Source organism: Haliaeetus leucocephalus, unplaced genomic scaffold, assembly GCF_000737465.1.
Source record: "Haliaeetus leucocephalus isolate CR32 unplaced genomic scaffold, Haliaeetus_leucocephalus-4.0 Scaffold225, whole genome shotgun sequence".
Classification (NCBI taxonomy): Eukaryota; Metazoa; Chordata; class Aves; order Accipitriformes; family Accipitridae; genus Haliaeetus; species Haliaeetus leucocephalus.
This window is the reverse complement of record NW_010972661.1, coordinates 369,049-391,081: the sequence shown is the minus strand read 5'-3', so window position 1 is coordinate 391,081 and position 22,033 is coordinate 369,049. Positions and strand designations below refer to the sequence as shown.

General features: G+C 44.3%; 1 protein-coding gene across 4 annotated transcripts in view; it reads left to right on the top strand.

Moving 5' to 3' along the window:
- NRG1 (neuregulin 1) overlaps positions 1–22,033 on the top strand; it is a 296,898-nt gene that overhangs the window by 193,041 nt on the left and 81,824 nt on the right. For 2 of the 4 annotated variants that reach the window (XM_010567060.1, XM_010567059.1), the window contains exon 1: positions 201–1,441. The exons of 1 other annotated variant lie outside the window; for it this stretch is intronic. In XM_010567060.1, coding sequence (XP_010565362.1) covers positions 814–1,441 — 628 coding nt within the window. In that variant the 5' untranslated portion in view covers positions 201–813. Of the gene's footprint in view, positions 1–200; positions 1,442–22,033 lie in introns of those variants that run through there. One more of the 4 variants, XM_010567062.1, reaches the window with a different exon arrangement.

Here is a 22,033-nt window from a genome sequence, read left to right as displayed (position 1 = left end):
TGGGGGGGGGAAGCAGGAAAGTGAATGAGCGCTCAATAAGGACAAAGAGGGAGGGGAGAGAAAGGGAGTTACCACCGTCTTGGCATCGCTTTTCCTTTCAAACCTCTGTGTAATGATACTGTTTGCAGTGATGCTCAGACAGCGAGCACCTGCTGCTCTGTAATGATTCAGCCTCTTTCAGCCGCCGCTGTAACACGACAGGATGCTGCTGCTACTGTCACTTCTGCCGCTGCCGCTGTTGTTACAGATTTTGCTTTTGCTCCTTCTACCGCATGACAATTGTTTTCCTCGTCTAAGCAGATACCAGCCTCAGATGCTCAAGGTGAGAGTCTTGCCTTTCGCTCTGGGCTATTGGTTCACTTAATCTGGTCAATTTGTTTGGTGTCCGTGGTTTTCTTTCTCTCATCACCCTCCTTCCCTGTTTTGTTTTGTTGTGCTTGCTTTTGGGGGATGTTTCTTCCCTCCCGCAGAAGAGCTGGAATTGCTTGAGAGGCATTTAAGGAATTATAAAAGTGGCCAGCAAACAGGAGCTCAGTAATTGTGAAGCTACTCTTGCTTAAGAGAGGCAGAGAGAGTGACAGAGGGCTAGGGGGAAGGGGGGGACAGGGGTGGTCTCAATTCTCCTGTGCATTGCTCCTCTTCCAGTTTGGATGATGTTGCTGAGCTTGGACCTTTTATTGACTCCCACTCTGTGATTTTTGCAGAGCACTGTGACTATTACTACCATCTCTTTTTGTCTGTGTCTCACAGTAATGGACTGTGATAGAGTTAAGGCCTTTTGGAGGTGAGCTGTTTGAGAGCTGATGCTTAAACATGTCTGAAGTAGCTGCTGACACTTTCCCCAGCCCCTCAGCTCAGCTGAGCCCTGATGCGTCCCTCAACGGGCTTCCGGCTGAGGAGAACATGCCGGGGACCCAAAGAGAGGACAGGAGGGTCCAGGGGATAGCAGGCCTTGCCACGACATGCTGTGTGTGCCTGGAGGCAGAGCGACTGAAGGGCTGCCTCAACTCTGAAAAGATCTGCATCGCCCCTATCCTGGCTTGCCTGCTCAGCCTTTGCCTCTGCATTGCTGGCCTCAAGTGGGTCTTTGTGGACAAGATTTTTGAGTATGACTCTCCTACCCATCTTGACCCTGGGAGGATAGGACAAGACCCAAAGAGTGCTGTGGATCCTACAGCTCTGTCTGCCTGGGTGCCTTCGGAGGTGTATACCTCACCCTTCCCTGTACCTAGCCCCAAGAGCAAGGCTGAAGTGACAGTGCAAAGTGACAGCTCGCTCGTGCCCTCCAAACCGTTCCTCCAGCCTTCTCTGTATAACCGCATCCTAGATGTTGGGCTGTTGTCCTCTGCCGCACCTTCGCTGTCACCATCCTCCCTGGAGCCTACCACAGCATCTCAGGCGCAAGCAACAGAAACCAATCTCCAAACTGCTCCAAAACTTTGTAAGTAGAAGCTATGTGTTTCTTTGTTTTTCCCTTCCAAAAAAAAAAAAAAAAAAGGCACTTAACTGTTCTGCAGCTGTCCTCGAGGAGGACATATGATTGGCATGCAAAGCTTATATGTGCTAAGACAGGTATAGCATGGGTTACCTTCTGAGGAGAGCATGTAGGGGCCTTTGAACTTAGTTCTGAGGTGTGCATGGCAATGAAGAGTGCTTCATTTGGGACCTTTGTAAAGCACCAGTACCACCCTTTTCTCTGCATCCACTTGTAGGGAAGTATGTGATTTACTTCAAGGGTTTATCTGATAGCTATTCTACATGGTCTATCAGCATATTTTCCCTAGAAATTTGATTTGCATCCTGTGCCGGATCTTCTATGTGTGTTCATTTTCTTTGCCTTGCCTGCAGAGCACTTCTGCTACCCTCTTCCTGAAGTCCGTTGCTGGCAAACATCCCTGTCATCCTCCTGAAACAGTCTGGGAGGACAGTGGGAAAGAGAGTGTATTTGAAGCAGTTAGAGACTGGGAATTATTAATTTAGCAGTTAACTTATAATCTTTCCCTTTATCTTAAAAGCATAGCACACGTTTCTCTGCACCTTTCTCCTGTAGGAGCTGATTCTTGTTGGACCTGTTTCTCAGACATTGCCTCATTGACTTTCATGGGGCGTTTCAGGAAAGCATTCTAGCTGATGCAGGAGGGGTCAGTTTTCAAATTAGTCTTTGCTCATCCCTAAAGCAAAAAAATATCCAGGGTACCTGGATTATTTTCCCAGTAGTGATCATAAAGCATCAAAATACTGCATTGCTTAAGTGTAATTTCTTTGACATTCATCATTTTAACCCATCAAATCCGGAGCAGATCAAGCCGGCAATTCCTGAGCTGTGTAAAATTGTACAACTCTAGAAGAGAAGGCAGCATGCTGTTGTGCTGAGAGCACAGGACTGAGGCTTCCTTTGGAAAGCTGCAGTGATCAGAATGAGCAACTATGTTCCTTGCAAACTGCCTTGCAGGATCCCATCTCAGTTTTTCTCCCTTGTGCCTTCCCTGTAATGCTGCAGGATGGCCACCTTGTAGGTGGTACATACTGGACCTCACCCTGAAGCCTTGAAGTCACTAGAACTTCGCTCCTAAGTTTAGCCTGACCAGGACTGGACTCAGTATAGATATATGGCTGTTGGATTATATATAACATTTTGGGCCAACCACCTTGCTGGTGAAAATGAGCATAACTACAGTGATTTCAGTGGAGGTCCTTTTGGCTGAGAGTCAGTCCTGAACAGCAATTTCAGAATCACTGAAAGAAAATTTTAAGTATTCCTGTAGAAGTCCTGCTGCCTTTTGCTTAGATAATGGGTGACAATCAGCCTTCAGATTAAAAGTAATTTGTCTGATGGAAACAGCCTAATAGGGAAATATTGCTGTGCAATTAAATGACAGGGGGCTTTTTCTGTGGTAGGTAAGACATTACTTGAATTATTGGGACACTTAACCACCTTTGCAGTTATATAGAACTACACTACATGATTTTTTTTTTTTTTTGTCACTGGTGCAGAAAATCTTTTTTTGTAGTGCAAATATTATAAGTGACATCAAAGATATGACAGCAATTTTTACTTCATAAAGTGACCAAGGACCACCATCCAGTCAAAATGGCCTCTTTTGTGTGAGAGGGAGAAGCAACCAAAAGCTAGTTATGTCAGGACAACCCTCATCCTCTTGAATTTCCACATGCGAGGCAAGCCTTTATCAATAACATGGCTAACTTCATCTCTGAAGTAAATGAAAGGGATGGGGGGGAAGAGATTCTTTGGAGCAGTCGCTGACAAAAAGCTATTATCTGCAATCAGATCCGCTCACATCTGGGAAATAAATGGTTGTCCAGAAATTAGGTGATTGAATTGAGTTTGTTTCTTCACTGTTGCCTTACTTTTCTTAAGATAAATATGTTTTAAGGCATCATAGACTTCCAGATAGATACAGACTGAAAGAAGAGGAAGAACTGGCAGCAGGTCAAGTTTGGGTTGCTCTGAGGGAGAAGGCTGTGTAGACAGTATTTGTTCTAACTGTAGCATGTAATCCTGACTGTGGCAAGGGACTGCAATTCCCTGCAAAGAAAAATAAGAAAATATAGCTGTAAAAGTACACTGCAGAAGATCTGCCTAAGAATTCAAAAAAGCATGAAAAGAACTTTTGGACAGCTCTAAAAGCAGTGTCTTGGGGTTTTTGAAACAGCTGCGTTTCAAACACATCATTGTGCTTTATGTAGAGCAAGATTTGTTGGAGAGGTTGACAGATTGCATCAGTGATAACTTTTTTTTTTTTTTTATGAATGCCTTTGACAGCTATAAAATTCTCAGAGACATGGCTAGGAAAGTAGCATCTGCAAATTGGATTGTCCCTTCTTTTGCCTCTCAGTATCCTTTTTTCCATTTCAGGCACGGTGAGGTAACTTGTTCCCAGAAAGACCCTTTTGTGCTGATAATTTTTTTTTCCAGTGCAGAAATAAAAAAACCCTGACACATCTTATATTCTGTGGCTGATATATTGTTTCTAAACCAAGCCCTTCCATGAGTTTCAAAATCCTTTTCTCTTCTTCTCCTCTGTTTTCTGTCTTACTCAGCATATTCCCCTTAAAGCTGTATCCTTCAAGGTCATAGTCTGCAGAGAGCTAATTGATTCTTCTTTCTCCTGGAGCCTGGAAGAGAAAGAGAAGAGAGACAATCCTAGTAATTGTGTCTGTGCATTAGATTCAAGACTGTTCTCACTCTTATTATTATACTTTGCCCTTTATCAATACAGAAATAATCTCTTCCTTTCTGTTTGGTTTACATTTTATATTATAATATCATTTCCTCTTTGCTGAAACAGAAAGGAAAGGTGAATGTTTTAAAGCATTACCATATTTAGGGAGCATGTCAATATTAGCATAAATACACCAGAGAGGATTTCGTTACAAGCAGCACATAACAGTACGCACTAACCTACAATCTCCCTCCCTCTGAGAAGACATGCAGATTGTAAAAGTGCTAACACAGTTCAGGAGCTAAATTTTACCTCTTCCTACACCATTGCCTTTAAATACAATTCCACCCTTTACCGAGGCTGGTAATAGACATGGCTTTGTAGTACTGTCAAAACTGTGTTTCTGTAATAACTGCATCTATACATCTGCAAACCAACCACTCCCCTCTTTACAGGTCTTCCCACTGTTTTCTCTTTCAATTTAAGCAGATTTCCCCCCAAACCACCCACCCAGGTCCATGTAGACTTGCCTTCCTGGTGTGACAGCTCTGCCGAAGAGTGCAGCACTCCTGCATTTTGGCTCTGCCCCTAAGTGGAGGTGCCCGAGCCCTTGACTTTGGGATCACAACTCTCCTGACTTGGTGAGGTGCTACAGCGCACACAACAGGCAGGGCAGGAGACAGACCACAGCACAAGGACTTTGCAGGAGTGGGTTTCCCTGTGAGCAGAGCAAAAGGCCTGGTAGAGACCAGAGTCCAGAAGATGCACCTCCCTAGCAGCACATCTGTGCTGCCCCTGTGTCCTTTCCACTTCTGTCTTCCCTAGCCACCTCAAGTACTGTGCGCTGATGGGCCAGCTGCACACCTCACACCACGCTGGTGGCCAGCAGATAACCAACAGGCATGTCTGCATCTCCCTACCTCTGTGCCTAACGAGTTGTGCTGGCTGTAACAGGCAGAGGTGGGTGGGTGGGTGCAGCACTAGACATGTGCATGCCCCTCAGGGACAGGCAGGGCTCCCTCCTACCTCTCCTGGAAAATGTGGCGAAGCGGAGAAAGAGCTGTGCACTGCTGTCAACCACCCCTGACTGGGACTGCTCCCTTCTCCTGTTTCTGATTTCTGCTGCCACTTCAGGTGTGCTGGGCCAGCATCAGCAAAAGCTGCTGCTTTCTCATCCTCAGTGGAAAAAGTGTTAAGAGTACCTCTAAGCACTTGTAGTGGGTGTTTATCTAGGAAGTGGTCTCAGTTCTCCTCCAAAGTTATCCAAGCACAATGGCTGAATTTCTTGTGTCTCTTTAGAGCTAGGGATGGCAAAACCGGAAAGAAAACTAGCCTGTGCCTTGTTTTGGTATCGTACTGTAAATATTCCTTGCAATTTCTCTCTGCCTCTTTCACCTCTGCTTGTTCTTTCTCAGCTCTGCATTCGATGTCGTTTCTCCTATACACAGTGATTTGTGATGGTCTGTATTTTACCTCTGTGGCAGGCTGGAGGGAGCCTTTCCCTCCAGTTATAGGTGCTGCAGCCCACCTGAAGGCTTCAATTTATGGACAGCAAGGGCTTGTTCATAGGAGCTTCACACAGTGGTTTGTTTTTTTTTTTCCTTGAAACAGTCTAATTCTGACCCATGCTCTGCAGCTCAAATCCTCATCACAGCACTGTAGGGTTGAGTCCATGCCTGGCAGCCTCTGAAAGTGTCAAGGTTAGGGATGTCTCGGTGAGCTGCAGGGGACTGTACTCTCCAGGAGGGGAGAGCAGATGATACAGCAGAGGCTATATACCAGCCTTTTCTACACTCACTGTTATTATGCAGGGCAGTGCCGCAGGGGAGATGATTGCTTTTTCCCCAAAGCTTGAAGATGCAGGAGGAGAGCACCTTAAAGCAGATGTTGCTCAATTTCTGATACAGTATTGATGTTGACTAGCTTCAGATACCTGACTTAAATGTGTACATGAGGAAGCTAGGCAGCTTTCAGCTTCCTATTCAGCATAAAGGAAGAGACCTCCCGCAGGCAATTCCCAGCATGACTCTAGCAGGAGTAATTCTCTTTCTCCAATCAGTGTATAGGGAGACTAACCTTGCAATTCAATTTCTAAGTTAAATGTCTGCTACACAATATGAAAACTCGTTTTGAAAGCCATGACTTTTCTTTGATGTGTCCTGTGAATTAACAATGTCTTGTCACAGAGAAGCTATAATCAATCACGGTTAAGATACCAGGCAAGTTCTGAGTCTAACTCAAGAGTGTAATAAAGAGATTCTGATCTCAGTGGGCTCTGAAGACATGACTAGGCCTCTGTTAACAAGCAGCAATAAAGTAAGTGCCACCGTACTGAGCCAGCCACCCTGTATTTCCCTGAAACTCTTCTTTCTCTGCTGTCCCAAAGGTCACGATAGCTTACAGACATATATACTTGTGGCAGGAACACTCAGCGTAAAGTGGGATTGGGACTGATGGAGTGGGATTCATAAGGTGCAGCAATTTTTAGGAGGTTCAGGCCCATTAAGCCTTCTAAAGTGATAACTGAGACTTCCTCTCCCCAGCCCAGTTAGTCACACTGTCTTTAAAATGCCCTCAACAACCACAGAGTTTGTTCAGACAAATTTATTTTTTTATATGTCTACCATTCCCCTTTTTAACATTCATTGCTTGCATAGAAACAGTTCTTCTATTTAACATGCAGAGGACTGAACTGATGGGTCCTGCGTTTCTTTCTCTTGGCCAAGCACCCCAAATTCATGGCTTTTAAAACTACCCCATGGGTATGGTTTTTCTTTTGTGCACTGTGCATCATGCACAGGTCACGATGGAGACAAAGCAGTATTTTGTGAAGTATTTTCTCTTAATAACAGTCTGAATTTTTCAGTGCAAAATAGTAGTCTGAGCTTGTGTTTATTTTTAAAAGCTTTGTTTTACTTTGTAAACTTCACTGAGAATAAGCCATGTATTCATGTTACATGGAACTTCTGCATGGTCTCCCTCCTCATTTATATATGTATGCATATGTGAGTGTAGAAAATACAATAGGTATATGGAGTGTATGGCCATTGTTTTTTTATTAAAAATGGCATCTGGGATTACTGCATCATAAGTTTCTAAGCAAAACTGATTAATAATTGATGTTATAACAAAACCCAGGGTTTGGATTTCCACTGCAGAGACTGAAATTGTCCTCCTTCAGTATCTACTGTACTTTTAAGTGAACTGTTTTATTTCCTATTCATGCACTGCAAATAAATGCACACAGCAGCCAACCTCATATTTGCAGTGCCTAACTTTTGGGTGCAGAGAAAACTTGGGGAACTTTCTCAGCATCTCAGATGAGAAGGCAGAATTTGGCTTGCTGGAGGCTAAGTGGCAGGCTAATTGTGATGCAGAGCTGGAATGATATAAATGAGCTTTTTCATCATTTGCAGTCTTGCTAATGGAAATGCAATAGATTTGCTGCAGAAATCCAACTCTGAATCAATAGCAGTGCAATGAGGCAGCTGGTTCAGGGAGAGCACATGGGATGCCAATCTGCTGCAGGCAGTGCCTGGGCAGAGACTCCTCTGGCTCTCTGTCAGGAAAGGGCAGGCAGCTCTAGAGGATGCCACAGCAGGTGATGAAAGACTTCTGAAAGGAAAAAGCCTGCTTTCACCTAGGATGGGGCGGTGTTAGGAGAAAAGGCTTTCTCAGGCTGAGGGAAGAGAAGAGTTTCCTTTGAGGAATTCAGATCTGTTTGGACCCAATAATGTCTTTTTTGTTACAAGGTGCTAAGTTAAGCATGGGAGTGTTCGTGCATCAGGTCATGTTCAGGTCACATGAACTCAAGGAAGGACTGAGTCATGGTGTGTAACTTTGGAGACCAGTACATGGTTTTAAAGTATCTCCTGCTAAGGGCTTCTGCTGTTTTGTTCCCCAGGCAGACCACAGAGAAGAGCAGGTGCTGCCTTTTTGCGGATTGCTTTATAGTAGGTACAGTGGATACCTTTACTATTTATACTGGAGGAAGCCCAGTTTCCTGGAGAGTGAGCACTGTGAATCACATCTTCATCTTTCATGTTAAAATGTTATATGAAGTACCACTCAGTAGGAGGTACATATTAAACTCAAGCGCCTGAGCATGATCATTGTTTGGCAATTAGAGAGCTCTTGAAAGCAGCAAGGGAGAAATACCTATGCATTATTTTGGGGCAATGTATTTACACCCTGTCCTGTCTCATCCTGTCTCTCATCCCCCTTCCCCAACGCCAGCAGTCTTAGTCACTCAGACGAAAGGAAAGGTTTTAGGTGGGGAAAAATGGGCAGGGACAAATCCAGTGGGACATGGCTGGCTGCCACTCAGGGCTGCTCTAAGCCAAACCAGAGGCAAGGTCCATCTAGCTCTGGGCAAGATCAGTGGTATTGTGGTATCCACCTATTACCTTTGCTCCTGTATTGTTTTATTATGAAAGTCTTATTTTAATATAAATCTTCTCGCAGAGTATATTCAGCTTTTTCACATATGCTTTCACTACCCCCTCCCCCACTTTTTCTTTTTTATATCTATGCTTCATCCCGGAACTTGCTGGCAGTGCATTCTCATAACTCAGACAGCTTTTTATTTTGGCAATGAATATCGCTTCAGTTTTTGAGATTAAAAGAAATCAATACTGGGTTGATAGTCACATAGCACTGGGGGGAGTATATGAAGCTATGATCTTAAGCATGGTTCGTGACATAGTTCAGTATTTCTATGGAATTCCTGAAAGATATTTGAATTTTACAATTTTTAACAGTCAATTAATTCATGTGATTAGACAGATCAAAGGAGAAAAACAGAGTATCAAGCTCGTTCAAAAGCTTTTCTCTTATGCCAAAAAAGAAAAGACTCGGAGCTTATAAAATATGACTTGAATCTTTCAAGGTGGTAACTGGAAGCGAGTGTAAAGCTGCTAGAACTGGATCTTGAGAAGAGAAACTTATGTTTTTCACTGTACTAAATTAATCTGGATAAATAATTTAGCTTTTCGTTTTGAACAAAATGGCCTGAATTTTCACTGGCATGAAGGTTCTCAGGTCTGTAGCCCTGTAAGACCTAGCAGAGCATTGGGATGCGCTGGTCTATGACCTACATGACATAGAGTATCTTCCTGACTAAGGTTTTTTCCAGACCCCTACCAGTTGTGTTGTGAAGACTGAGAGCAAGACAGTGTCTGTCTTTTCCTTATTCTAGCTTCTCTTTTAAACAGAACCGCCTACTTTGACTTTGAAAATATGTGTTTGTATTCTGGCCATTTGTTCATTTACGCCTTTCTCTCCTAGATTAAAAAGCTCTTCCATGCCATGTATTTTCCCCTCACAAAGGTGCATATACACTGTAATCAGCTCAGCTTTGGATAAGCCATTTTGACAGGACAGGCAGGCTCAACTCCATAATTCTCCCCATGGAGGGAATTGTTTTCAGTCCTTGAATTATTTCATCCCCCTTCACACTTTCTCAGTTTTCAGATAAATAGAGATATAATTTTTATATACTTACACATGGGCTGGTCCAAAATCCTAACAAAGGACAACAAAATAAGTTCAGTGTCTTGATCACTGTTCAGAAGCACTCAAGATGCATGAAGTAGCGCACCAGTGTCTGTTTAAGTGGTAAATCAGTAATAATGTCCAGTCAGAGCAGAAGACCCATGTCTCACAAATGCAAGGGCCTTCACTGTCCAACTTCCTGACCCCCAAAGTCGCATGCTGCTTCTTACTGAGGTGAAACAACAATCCTAAGGGCCTGTCAAGGGAAGAAAAGACAAATATTGCCCAGCCTTGGCAATGCTTTGTGCCTTTTAGGAGGAGTTTCAGCTCTCTCATTCCCCAGCTGGTTCTGTCCTGCTCTGAAGGATGCCCTCAGCAAGGCTTCTTGGGTGAACAGCAGGTCAGTTCAATGGTTTTAACTGTGGAGGCTCCCCTATTTGCTTGACTTCTGCTCATGCTTTCAAAGATTTCTCCCTCTCTGCCCTGCTGACACTTCTCCCATTATTGGCCCAAGGACCATTGCATCAGTTTGCCCTTCATTCAGTTTATTGTCTCAGCTCCTCCAACATTTGGTTCTTCCCTCCAAAAGCAGAAACAGCCCCAGAGCATGCATTTGTGAGAGGGAAGGATTTTGGTGTTTGTGCATCACTCCTGTCTACCCAGTTTAAAAACACTTTGCTTATGTGATGGATTCTTTTGCATTTCTGTCCTACAGTGGGTCTGCTGCATGGACTCAGCCTGATAGGGTTGCATGATGCCCAAGCACCTTTTATCATCACAGGACATGGGAATTAAGGAGCATGATCATATCAAGAAAGTCACAATGGCTAATAATTTCAAGATCATTGGGATTTTCAAGATATTTTTATATTTTCAAGATAGGTTTTCTTGGGCTGTCGGTGCGCTCAGCAGGACAGTTAGCAGTGTGAGGGTAATAACTGCCTTAGCAAGGAAATGAAATATATCAGGGTGAGAGAAACAACTGTAGGGGAATGGAAGAATGATCATTTCTGTATCTAGTCTGAGCTGGTCAAGGAACAAACTAGTGAGTGTGTTGTTAGAGTTTTAGGAATTAAAAGCACAGGATAAGAGGGATGACAAAAGGCTCCCTGCTGTGTTGATAGAGGGGGTTGGAGAGGCTTGAGCTCATACTTGCAAGAAAGGAACATCATTAAGTAGCCAGGAAAATGCCAGGAAATTGGGAAGTGATTATATCTGCCAAGCACAGGAGAGCAGGGGAGGTCTGATCCTTTCTTGACTGGAAAAAAGCAGGACGAATCTGTTCCCCAATGCCACAGGTTCCTGCAGTCTGCCTGGGACTTGCAGGAGATCCCAAAGCAGATTTTCCCCCTGCTGAGGGGCTGGAATATGAATGCAATCATCCATTCTTTGGCCATGCTGCGTTTCTAAGGGAACATCTGCAGGGCAGATCCTCTTGCCATCCAGCTGTGCTGAGTACGGGCTTCTCACTGACGCCAAGATCCAAGGAAGTGCCCTTCATGCCCTGCTTTCCCCAGCCTCCCCAAGGGCCGGAGCTACTCTGCTCTGTCTGCAAACACTGCGAATTGTCTCTCTGTCATTGAATTCCTCCCCCATCACTTTGCTCAAAAGCCCTCAGTGCACTCCAGCCATTGCCTCATGGAGGTTAGTCAGCCCACCCTTGTTTTTGGAGACATTGATTTAGTGATAGCATTAATAGATTTTGAAGGTTATCAGTAACAATTTTTGCAAACTCCTTCAGCTATGTAATTTTTGGGACGTATGGCTGTGTCTGTATTTTGTTTGTGAGCAAAGAAAGGCTGTGTTTCAGGATCAAAAAGCCAATAAACTCATTAGCACACAGAGCCTTTTTTTCAGAGTTGGTTAACAGAAAGATTCTCCTTTTGCTTTATAAAATGGTATCTGGCCAGTAAAGCAAAAAAATACATTGTGTTTTGAACATGCGAAGGTTCAAGAACATGGCTCACAACCTCACCGTTGCTTGCTAGCTCCAAGCATTTGAATTCACCATGCTGTAGAGATTAATGGAGATCTCTCAGATAAGTAGCTTTTCAAGTAACCCTGTAACTTTCCTAATTGATTGTTTAGTGTATGCAGTTTTTACTTCTCCAAATTTGGAGGAAGGATGAAAAAGACATGTTCTGTAAGTGTATTCAGATAGCTGCTACAAGCCCAAGGAAGCACATTTACTAGCTGTGAATCAGAGGAAGTTCCCTCAAGCCACTTTGCTGGGCAGAAGCTGGCAGAGGAGGGGGCTGAAGCAAAAGAAAACAGAAAAATATTCTGATGCTTCCTGAACAGGACTGAAATCCAGCGAGCATGGCATGTCAATATGCCAGCATTCAAAGAAGAATTTGTTACCTAAATTGACTTGCCCCTAACAGATATCTAGCAGATTCCCCAAGTTGCAGGGTAGCATGTGGTTATGCTCTGCTTTTGCTTTTGCAGATTACTTATAATGTCTTCTCAGGGCTGTTACTGATACTTTCAGGATGCTAATACACATTGATTTTAACAAATGGGTATACCAGCACTACATCTGATGTTAACTTACATTTCACTCATATATTCATTTTCATACGTTACTCTGTTTTACAAAAGGTGATGGCATAGTGACAAAATATTCCTGATAATTAATCCAAAATGATGACTTAACAGAAACACTGACAAAGTTTTTAAAAAACACAGCTTGTAAATGTCATTCAAGTCATGTAAATACTGTCCCTGCAGAGAAAGACTTAAAAATGTTAGTCAATAGAGAAAGATCAGACAAATAACTTGACCATGACTTTTGTGTAATGACAGGTCATATAAGAGAAAATTTGGCATGTTAAGATCTGGCAAGGAAACACTGCATTATGTGAGAGTGAGCTGAAAATAGATTATTCAAGCTAGAAATTAACCACAGGGTTTTTAAGAATAAGCCTGTATAACTGCTGGAATTTTTACTTTGGGGGTTAACTGAGCTCCAGCAACCACATGGGAAGAATGCGTGTCCCAACCAGTAATGTCACCAATTGCACCACGGTAACTAGCTACACCAAAGTGACTGATTCATATCCCAATCTCATAGAGAGAAAAGTTTTAGCAAGTTCAAATCCCACCCTCTAGTGACTTTGGGTGAATGCAAATTTCTTCAAGTTTACAATAATTTCTTGAAACAACTCTTTACCTACATGCTGACTCTAGTTTTCACTGAAAACTAATGAGCAGTTCAGCTACACTGGCCTTTGTTTTACCTTGTGGTAAGTTCAGGATTGAAAATGCCATCTACCTTTCTAGTTGCAGCTTGACCTCTCTGTGCTTGCATGTAAAAATAGAAGAAACCTCAGAATTATCATTTGAAATCTTGGAATGACCATTTGAAATCTAACACTAATTCTGCTCTAAATTCTGCTAATTTAAAGAAGATTGTGTTCCATTCTTGTGGGCAGCCCATGCGGTGAATATTCATAAAGCATAAGAAGACTATGTAGCAGAAGGACCACAAATCACAAATCTAGAGATAGCTGTAAAACTGTGAGAGCTTCTGGGGATGTTCACTTGCTAACAGAGCTTTTAAAGTTGTCAATTTGTGACTTCCCATGTGTGATCTCAACCTCAGTCTTTCCTGTGCTTCATTTACTCACACTGTTAGTGATCTGCCCTTTTCATTGCTTCAGAAGCCTTCAAACTCATGCTGCTTGGCATTCTCAGCAGACTCGGACCCAGAGATCTGCTCCTGAAGGCAGCTCATGTTTTGAATTATGTGTAAGGCCATCACAGAGGGGCTGCACTTCAAGGCTCCTTTTTGGATGTGGTGATGTAAGGGAGTCTAAGTAATATAGTGACACTTTTCATTTTTCACGTCCTAGCTCAGTTAAGAGCAACCCTTGAATTGTGTCATTTTTCTCCCATGTGACTGTTTAATCACCTGAGAGAGTACCAGCCAGAGTTTTGTGGTAAGATTGATTATGCTCCCAACAAAGTGCTTCCTTCAGCTGAGCGCCAGGAAGTAGCCGGTTTAGCAGCTAATGGGCTTCAGTCTGAAGGGCAAATGGCGACTGTGATTGAAATGTCAGTGCAGTGCATGCCAGCCCTTTGGGCTGCGTGCTGAACAGTACTGAGATCCTGGGGACGTTGTTCAGGTTTCCAGATGGGGACAGATATTCCCGAGCTGGACCACACAAAGTTGTGCTATGGGGAGCACTTCAACTTCTCCTTTGAAAGCATCAGAGGAGTGGGTGTGGGAATATCCAGACCTGCAAGTAGAGAAGGATGTTGCTGCAGATGTAACGATGATTTTGTTCACACTGTTAGCCTGCATTGCCATAGGGCTGGTGCTGTGAGGTTTGTAATATCACTGCTGGCATCAGCAAAGTGTGCTGCAGGACCAGCTAGGACCCCAGTTTACATGGCATGAGATGAAGAGAACTGTAATGGAGTGATCTTCCACTAACACCCCCCAACACACATTTTGACAGCAGCCTGCACTCATATCCATTACAAGCCTGGGAGAGAACTAAGGAAATACACTCACCAGCCCCATTTTACAGAGCGTGAGTCAATAATAGCATCATAGGTGACAGTTTACAAATGTCTTGCCTTGTTTGGGTGAATTCACAGTCTCTGCTTGCCAACAGCTTCTCTTACAAAGGCCTCTGTGATTTACCCAGCATCACAATGGAAACTTGTGGCAGCACCAAGAATGAAGTCCCACAGCCTGAGAGGCAGCTGTCCTCTCTTTAAAGGGTAGCACATACTAATGAAAATCCAGGAAAAAAGGGGAGAAAAGTCACAGATAAAGGCTAGTAAATATGGTTGCATGAAGATACAATGAAGCAAAAATCATTCCAGAATCCTTCAATTCCAGAGGGTTGGGGTTTTTTTAATTTGTGATAAGAAATACTGTTTAAAGTACATAGGAAGACAATACATCTTCACTGTTAAAAGATACTCCTTTCTGGCATTTATCACTGAAAATGAATGAAATAAATGTAAACAAAATCAGATCATGGCATTTCAAGTTAGGCTGTTTTTCTGTCATTGCTTCACTGAATGTAATAGACTGTTAGTTAACGGCTTCCTTCAGAAAAAAATATAGCAGTATTGCACTTCACTGACATTTGACAATTTAGCCAAAATCTGGGGATCACATTTCCCAAAGTTGAGAGCTTTGAATGTTGAAGACTTGGTGTTCACCCTTTGGCTGAACCTCAACCAGCTGCAGGGCCTGTTTGTTTGTTTGTGTTTGTTTCTGGGTTTGTTTTCTTTTTTTGTTTGTTTGTTTTTAATAGAGTTTGATTGCTTCTTTCCAAATCTTTGCTAGTTCCAATTTTTGAGCATAAATACGCAAAAACAGCTGCTCGTTTTGAACACTATCTGCTCCTACAGCTGTTTTTTCACTGTCTGGTGTTTAGCATGGGTCCAGACCTCAGTTCCTTAGCCACTCAAATTTAGCAGCCTTGACTTGCACAAAGCAAGGTTGCAGGAATGACCTTCATACCATCACCTCCTGTGTCTCTGGCCAGGGGATTTCTTCCTGGGCAGCAGTCACCGCATGGCTATCCTGCTTCGGCTGTGGGAGGAAGAAGCCCGTGCTCTGCTGGACGGAGGAGCGCAGTGGTGGGGAGGAAGAGGAGCTGTGAAGGGTCTGCCGCCCCATCACAGTGGTGGTGGCAGGGTGCCAGCCCTGTGGCCAGGAGGGAGGGCAGTTCCCACAGCGCTGCTCAGGGAGGGTGCAGGCATCCAACAGGTATGCAGTGTAGGGATTGCTCTGGCTCACTGGTCAAAAAAGGCAGTCCCTTTAGATAGGAGAAGAATAGACATAAGCACTCTCTGAACACCCATGGGGGACTCACAGGTCTCAGTGCAATCCTTTTGGCAGAAACCCCCCTCCTTGCCAGTCAGCCCTGTCCAGAAAGAGTTTTTAGCTTTGCCCTTCACTATTGTCATTACTGTAATAAATTGAGGATAATTGCTTGGCTTGAAACAGCTCTGCCTTCTGCTGTGTAGGTGGGGAAATGATGCCAGGAACAATCCTTTCTTCTCCTGCCAGTTTGCTTTTCTCTGCAGCAGGGATGCTATACATACCAGTTCTGTATAGCTGCTGCTGTTAGCAAAAAGCAACCTAAGCACTGCCTCAGCTAGAAATGCAAGATTGATTACATTAGATGTGTTTTTTTCCCAGTGTCCTGCATGAAATCAGCTCCTGAATAGGTTAATGCCATTGCTTCAGAGTGGAAAATGCCAATGTTAATACAGGGTTTGTTATGGATAGACGGCTTGGTACAGAGCACAAATGCATGGGATTGGGTCACTGCCAGACTTGTATCTGAGGAGGTAGGTCAAATGAAGGTTTGTATGTGATGATATTTCCTACACCAAACTCAGCATGTGACCAGTTGCTAGGACACCCCAGGGAGCTGTATCCTCTAGGTCTGAGTTCAGCTCTGCTATGATGCTATTTACAGAAGACTCAAACATGTTTTCAGCCATGGCCCAAATTATTCTGCTGCTTCATGGTGAGTGCATGACACCATGACAACACTTTAAATCTCACTTTAAAATGAAACAAGTCTTCCGGAAAGTGTCTGGTTTGAAAATGCAGGGAAATTACTGGAAGAAGACCAGAGCCCATGATGCTCACTGCAGGGGCAAGAGCGTCTACATGATCCTTGAACACTGCAACAGGGAGGGATCCTACCTCATTTTGGGACAACGCACAATATGCAAAAGGCAGCAGCCCTCTGCTGCCTGGCAATCCAGGCCCTCTGCTCTGCTGGCCCAGCATCAGTGATGGTGGAGAGGTTAAGGGATTTTGGCTCTAGAGCTGGGAGATGTTCTGCTTTGCCCTTGCTCTGTGATGCTCTTCTTCAGTGGTTCACTGGGCAGAGAGGAAACTGGCCTTACCAAGCTGTATGAAGCCAGCGTACCGCCCAGGTGAAACTGTGGTTCTTGTACTTTCGGGGGATGGATATGCAAATGAACAGGCAAGTGTGTTTTCCACTCATCTTATCTCCCAGCCTTAGAATTCAGTTTCTGAATGTTCCTGTATGATCAGTGTAGCCTCTCACTTATAAACATCATGGCTGGCCACAGGGCTACTCACAGCTAGAATGGAGACTTGCACAGAGCTGGAGTGAAACTTACAGTTCAGAGGGCTGCCCCAAGGGAGAGAGTGATGCTGGTCCATGACCTGTCCCTAAGGAGTGCTGCACAGAGCCTCTCATCATGCTCCCATGTCCCCAGCCACCAGATGCTGCACATCATCTCATTCGTGGCACGTCTTTGCTGTTAACACATCTTCCACAGCAGACATTGCTGGGGGTGAATGGTGGATTCACATGGTAACCTGGAGATGCTTGAACAGCAAATGACATGCTTCCCCTTAGGTGAAGACTGGTGCTAGGCTACCAGTACAGGGCTGTACACTTGGTTGGCTGTTGTTCAGGACCACAGGCTGTGAGGACGTCCTAATCCTTCTTCAAAGTTTGGCCATGCCAACGTAGTTAAATTCTCTGGGTCAGGATGTGCTAGTTCTGTACACTTTTTACATGTTTTCCTGGCCTTTGCACCTTCTCAAGTCACAACCTATATCCATCCTGCACCCCAAGTACTTTTAGGTAAAGCAAGAGGAGTAGTGGACTGTAAGGCAGGTAAACAGCAGCTCTGAGACTTCTCAATATCTTCTGTAACTGGGCAAGGTTGCACATTTTGTGGAATGCTGCAGTCCACAAGGCATGAGGCAAAATGCTACACCTCTTTTAGACACCAAACAATAAAGAACCATTTGGGTCACAAACTACCAGCAGCCAAAGTGATGCTCTGCCACACAACGCATCTGTTTTGCATTCAGACCAGGCAGAAAGGAAAGACAATGTAGTCTATTTTTAACATTTCAGTTGCATTGGTGGGTATGGCAATGGGCTGATCTGTCATGATCATGTCAAAATCAGGAAGGAGGAAAGATACCTATTTTTTCATAGCTACTTCTACAGTAGAGTGCATGTGTGAGTTCGTACCTGTTTAATGAAGCTGTAGTTTTACGCCTGACTGCTAAGCTGTTTCCAAACACTCTGTAATGTCCAAGCACCTGTTTTCATTTACTTTGTTGTTATGATCTCTGGGGCTGGTGTGGACTTTTACAGATATTAAATCTTAATATCCAGAAGATAATCGAGAAACATGGATTCAGGGTGTTGTGGGTGGTGGCCTTATATGGCATGGCCCTGTCCTTTCATCCTTCCTTAGAGCTTTGACAACCCCAAACCAAAAACATCTGTAGTAAACAAGGTTTATTGTCTTATTGCTGTCACTGATATTCGTGATTAACTGTCTGTGTCTTGACTACCCTCATCTACTTTGTATTTCCAAGGCACTGGTTTTTTTAAGGGTCCCTTGCATCCTGAAACATTTCAGTGGTATATTGTTTCCTAATCTCAATGCCTTATATCATGTCCTGGTTATCTGGCGCTTCCAGAGAATGACAAGGAAGCTAAAGGTTCTTTATCTATTACCTTGGGACATGGCTAAGACCTCCTTTCACTTACAGATTCAAGATCTTTATGGGGGACAAGGGAAGTTGCCATTGCTTCTCACTAGGCTAAGATTACTATATCATTATGGAGATTAAGTAGAATAATCTTGAATGCTCTTAGTGTATTAGCTTTGCCTGATTCCAACTAAGAGCTGGTGGAACAATATTTCCAGGGGACCATCTATTATTCATCTCTCTTTCTTCTGGTAAATGAAAGACCATAGGCACAGAGAGTAACTAGTTTTACTTTTGCTTTAAAAGAAATGCCATGCTGTTTCATCTTTTGTGGTGCAATTCAGTCAGGTCCTTTTGGAGAACTATGTAACAATCTGTTCTTTCCATGGCGGGGGAGGCCATCGTTTATTCTAGCCGAAAAGGGCTTCTCAGGACTATAAGACATTAACAGAGAACAAGCTACAAGGTTTCATAAATCTCCAGAGATGGATGGAGAGCTCTCTAGTAAATGAGGATTCTCGTACAGCCTCCCACTCCCTTTCCCAGTCTGTTGCCAATTTTAGGGACAACAGTTATAGCAGACCTTTCCTACTGATGTTTTGCTCAGTTTCTCTCGCACGGTTCTGCTCAGCTCTGTAATTGCTTCTCATAAAATGCATTTGTCTGCATAACTCCTGCTTTGTCATTCCTGCAGTGCAGGATCTTGCTGGTGCTAATGAACAGAGCTCTTGCAAGCTCAGGAGCATGCAGCAACAGGGAACAGTGCTGAAATCCCATCAGGGCCTGGATTGTCACAAAAGGGTATTGCATTGTGCAATATTTGCCCAGGGCAGGACTTTTCCAAGCCATGTACTGACGGAGCTACTTAGGTACCACAAATAGTATATGTGCTCCCACAGGGACTGAACGTGACCTGAATGAGGGGCAGAACTAATTAGCCGACTTCACAGGCATGACGGTGCTGGTTTGAGGGATGCAGTGCCCTGAGCAGCATGGGCAACAGGGTCTGTTCTCTCAGGCCTGGCATGGCAGCATCTCTTCATGTTCACCCTTTTGGCATCGTGGATGTGGCCAACTAATTGCAGCATGTTTCCCAGGCTTTTCAAATGTGTGCCAAGTCATACTGCTCTGCCTAGCCAACTGGGAGAGAGACAGTGCTCACACCCCATCACTGCCTACTGGAAGAGCTAGATTAGGTGTAGCAGCCTCTGCTGTAGCTCACAAACAGCAGGAATCAGCAGGAAACAAGTGGATTAAATTGCACCTACATGCTGGTGTAGAATTATCTCCTTCCCAGTCTTGTGATTGGTGAATGCAGGCTCTCCCAAAGTGCTGAATATTGGTGAGATGATGAGATTCAGCCCTGTGGGACTTTGACATTGCACCCTCCAGGATAAAGCAGCCCTTCCCTCTGCTCTGATCCTAGCTATACTCTTTTTTGAAGACTGCAAAAAGACAGACCTCAACAGGACCAGAACTGGAAATGATGCAGATAGATAGATGTAGCTCCTTTGGGCTTCTGTTGTAGGTCAGTATAACATTTCAGATCCTGTTAATAGCTTGCTAATGTGTGTTTATTATTACTAGCATTATAAGGTATGCCTTAAGGTCTGCTATGCCAACAAATTGAGATAAGAGGCAGAGCCCATCCTTTAAGGTGCCATACCACACAAAGCCAAGGCAGATGAAGGGCTGAAGGGGAAAGCAGTGTGCCTGAGCTCATGCTGTGAGTCAAAAGCAGGACAGAGAGCTGAATCTAAGGCTCCTGGGTTAGGTCTTCTCTGCTGACACTACATTTTACCAGCTCCTGCTGCTGGACCAGCAGCCTTTTACAAAGTTCCTGCTGACACAGCCAAAGCTGGTCACCTCCCATACACGCTCGAACAGCTCCCTGCCTTTGAATAGCACTCTGGGAGGCTGTGACTTGACAGACAACCAGCTTTGGGAGGACTGGGACAAACGTACCTTATCCAGCTGCTGCCAAGTACTGTGATCTGAAATCAACTCTGCTGGTTCAAATGTGTTCCAAAAGTAATTGTACAGGCAGGCTTTTGTGCTGTCCAGGTACTGCCTGCCCCTCCACATCTGGCAGAAGACCACTAAAGAACAAGTAATGAGTAAAACAGGTATGTGCACATCTTGTGGTGCTGGAAATTAAGAAATGCAGCACGAAGTCTTAAGGGAAAGCGTAAGGAGCAGTAGTTGTCACGTAGCAGCTCTGAAAGGTCTTGGCTTTGCTTTGGACCAAAGGCCAGTAGAGGGATTCGGAGGTGCAGGGCAGAAAGCTGCAGGTTTAAGCCTCAGCAGAAGCAGAGTGTGCTGACCCCGATGCCTGGCCAACAACAAACCACTTCCCAAGCAGGCTGGATGTCCCTTATGCAGCCCAGCTAGAAGCTGAGTTTGTAACTACCCCTTACGGGCAAGTGTGAAGAGAGAGCAGAAGGCTGTCCCACGGCCGCAACAGCCCAGCTCAGTCTGCAGCGCCTGCTAGTTCAGGCTCTAATTGTATGCAAAACCCCTACAAAAACAAAGACACAGCTGCTGGCCTGTTTTGTGTGGCAGCCCTTAGTTAATGCTGTGTAATGTGAGAACTGCTCCATGCCAAGACCACTGTGTCCCTCCTTACTCCTGCCTCCCTCCCCACCATCAGACACATCTCTAAGCTCAAAACCTGCCCCAGATAAGGAACACATCAGGGCAGGTTTTGCATGAGTGGACAGGAGTAAAATCCCTCACAACACAGGCTTCAGTCTGCTTCATATTACCCACCTGGAAATGGTTAGGCTTATGGCTATCATCTCCTTCTTTGATAATGCAAGTTTACATATTGCACATACTCCAGACCTGCAGCAACGCCTGCAGAGGAGTATAGCAAATTAACCTCTCTATACTCAGGTGTGAAATCCCCTCCCCTGGGGCAAATTTACACCGTACCCTCCTACACACACGTATGCACACAGCAGTGAAAGGCACTGAGGGAACGGCACTGGGGCTGACATTAAAAGCCATGGAAATTATATGCTTGCCTATTGCTGATGGATGCTCCTTCTGTGGCAAATTGCTGGGACCGGCTGGTAGCGAATGAAGTTGTAGAAATCACCCTATGCAGAAGGAATTGTGGCCCATACATGACAAATGTGTTCTCTCTCCTCTCTCTTTGTCCCCCTAAAAGATGTACGAGATGGAGGCAGGGAAGGAAGAATGAATGCATTTTACTCCAGAGGGTGTTAGACCCTTTTAGCAAATCTCCTTAGGTGTCAACCACCTTATTAGGTATTTAAATCCCTCTGAAAAATCTGCCCATGCCTTAGATAAAGGTTGCACTGCGCCTGAAAAACAAATTCTACAGGTGCAGCCTTGGTCCACTGCTTCCCATTAAACCTCTCCCAGTTCAGGGAGAATAGCAAGCAAGTAAAAAATTAAATCCGGCATTGCTTTCCACTGCCGTCCTGCCTGCAAAAGGGAGGTGATAAGGGCCATGGCTCTTGCTGCAGTAGCACATTTTCCCCACAGCACCTGTTCTGCCATTATTTACCTAGGTTGGTGATAAAAGCTCCTGCTTTTGTGAATTCAACCAGCGTAGGTCGTGTGAGCTATCAGTTGGACCACAGCCCTGATTTGGTCAGCGGTTTTCAAAAAATACTAATGACTATTGATTAAAGATTGCAAACATTAATTAAGATAGCTGTTCTTTGGCAATACCTGCTTTGGAATAAAAAGCACCTCGGAAACATAGACGGTTAGAACAATTGTCTTAGAAGTCATTTGTAGCCAAGTGATATACTCCACCAATGCAGCACTTAAAAGATAAGCAATGGAGAGTGGCTTGTAAAATCCATTCAGATACAGACACCGGCTGTTCTGCAGGGGCCAACACTTAGGC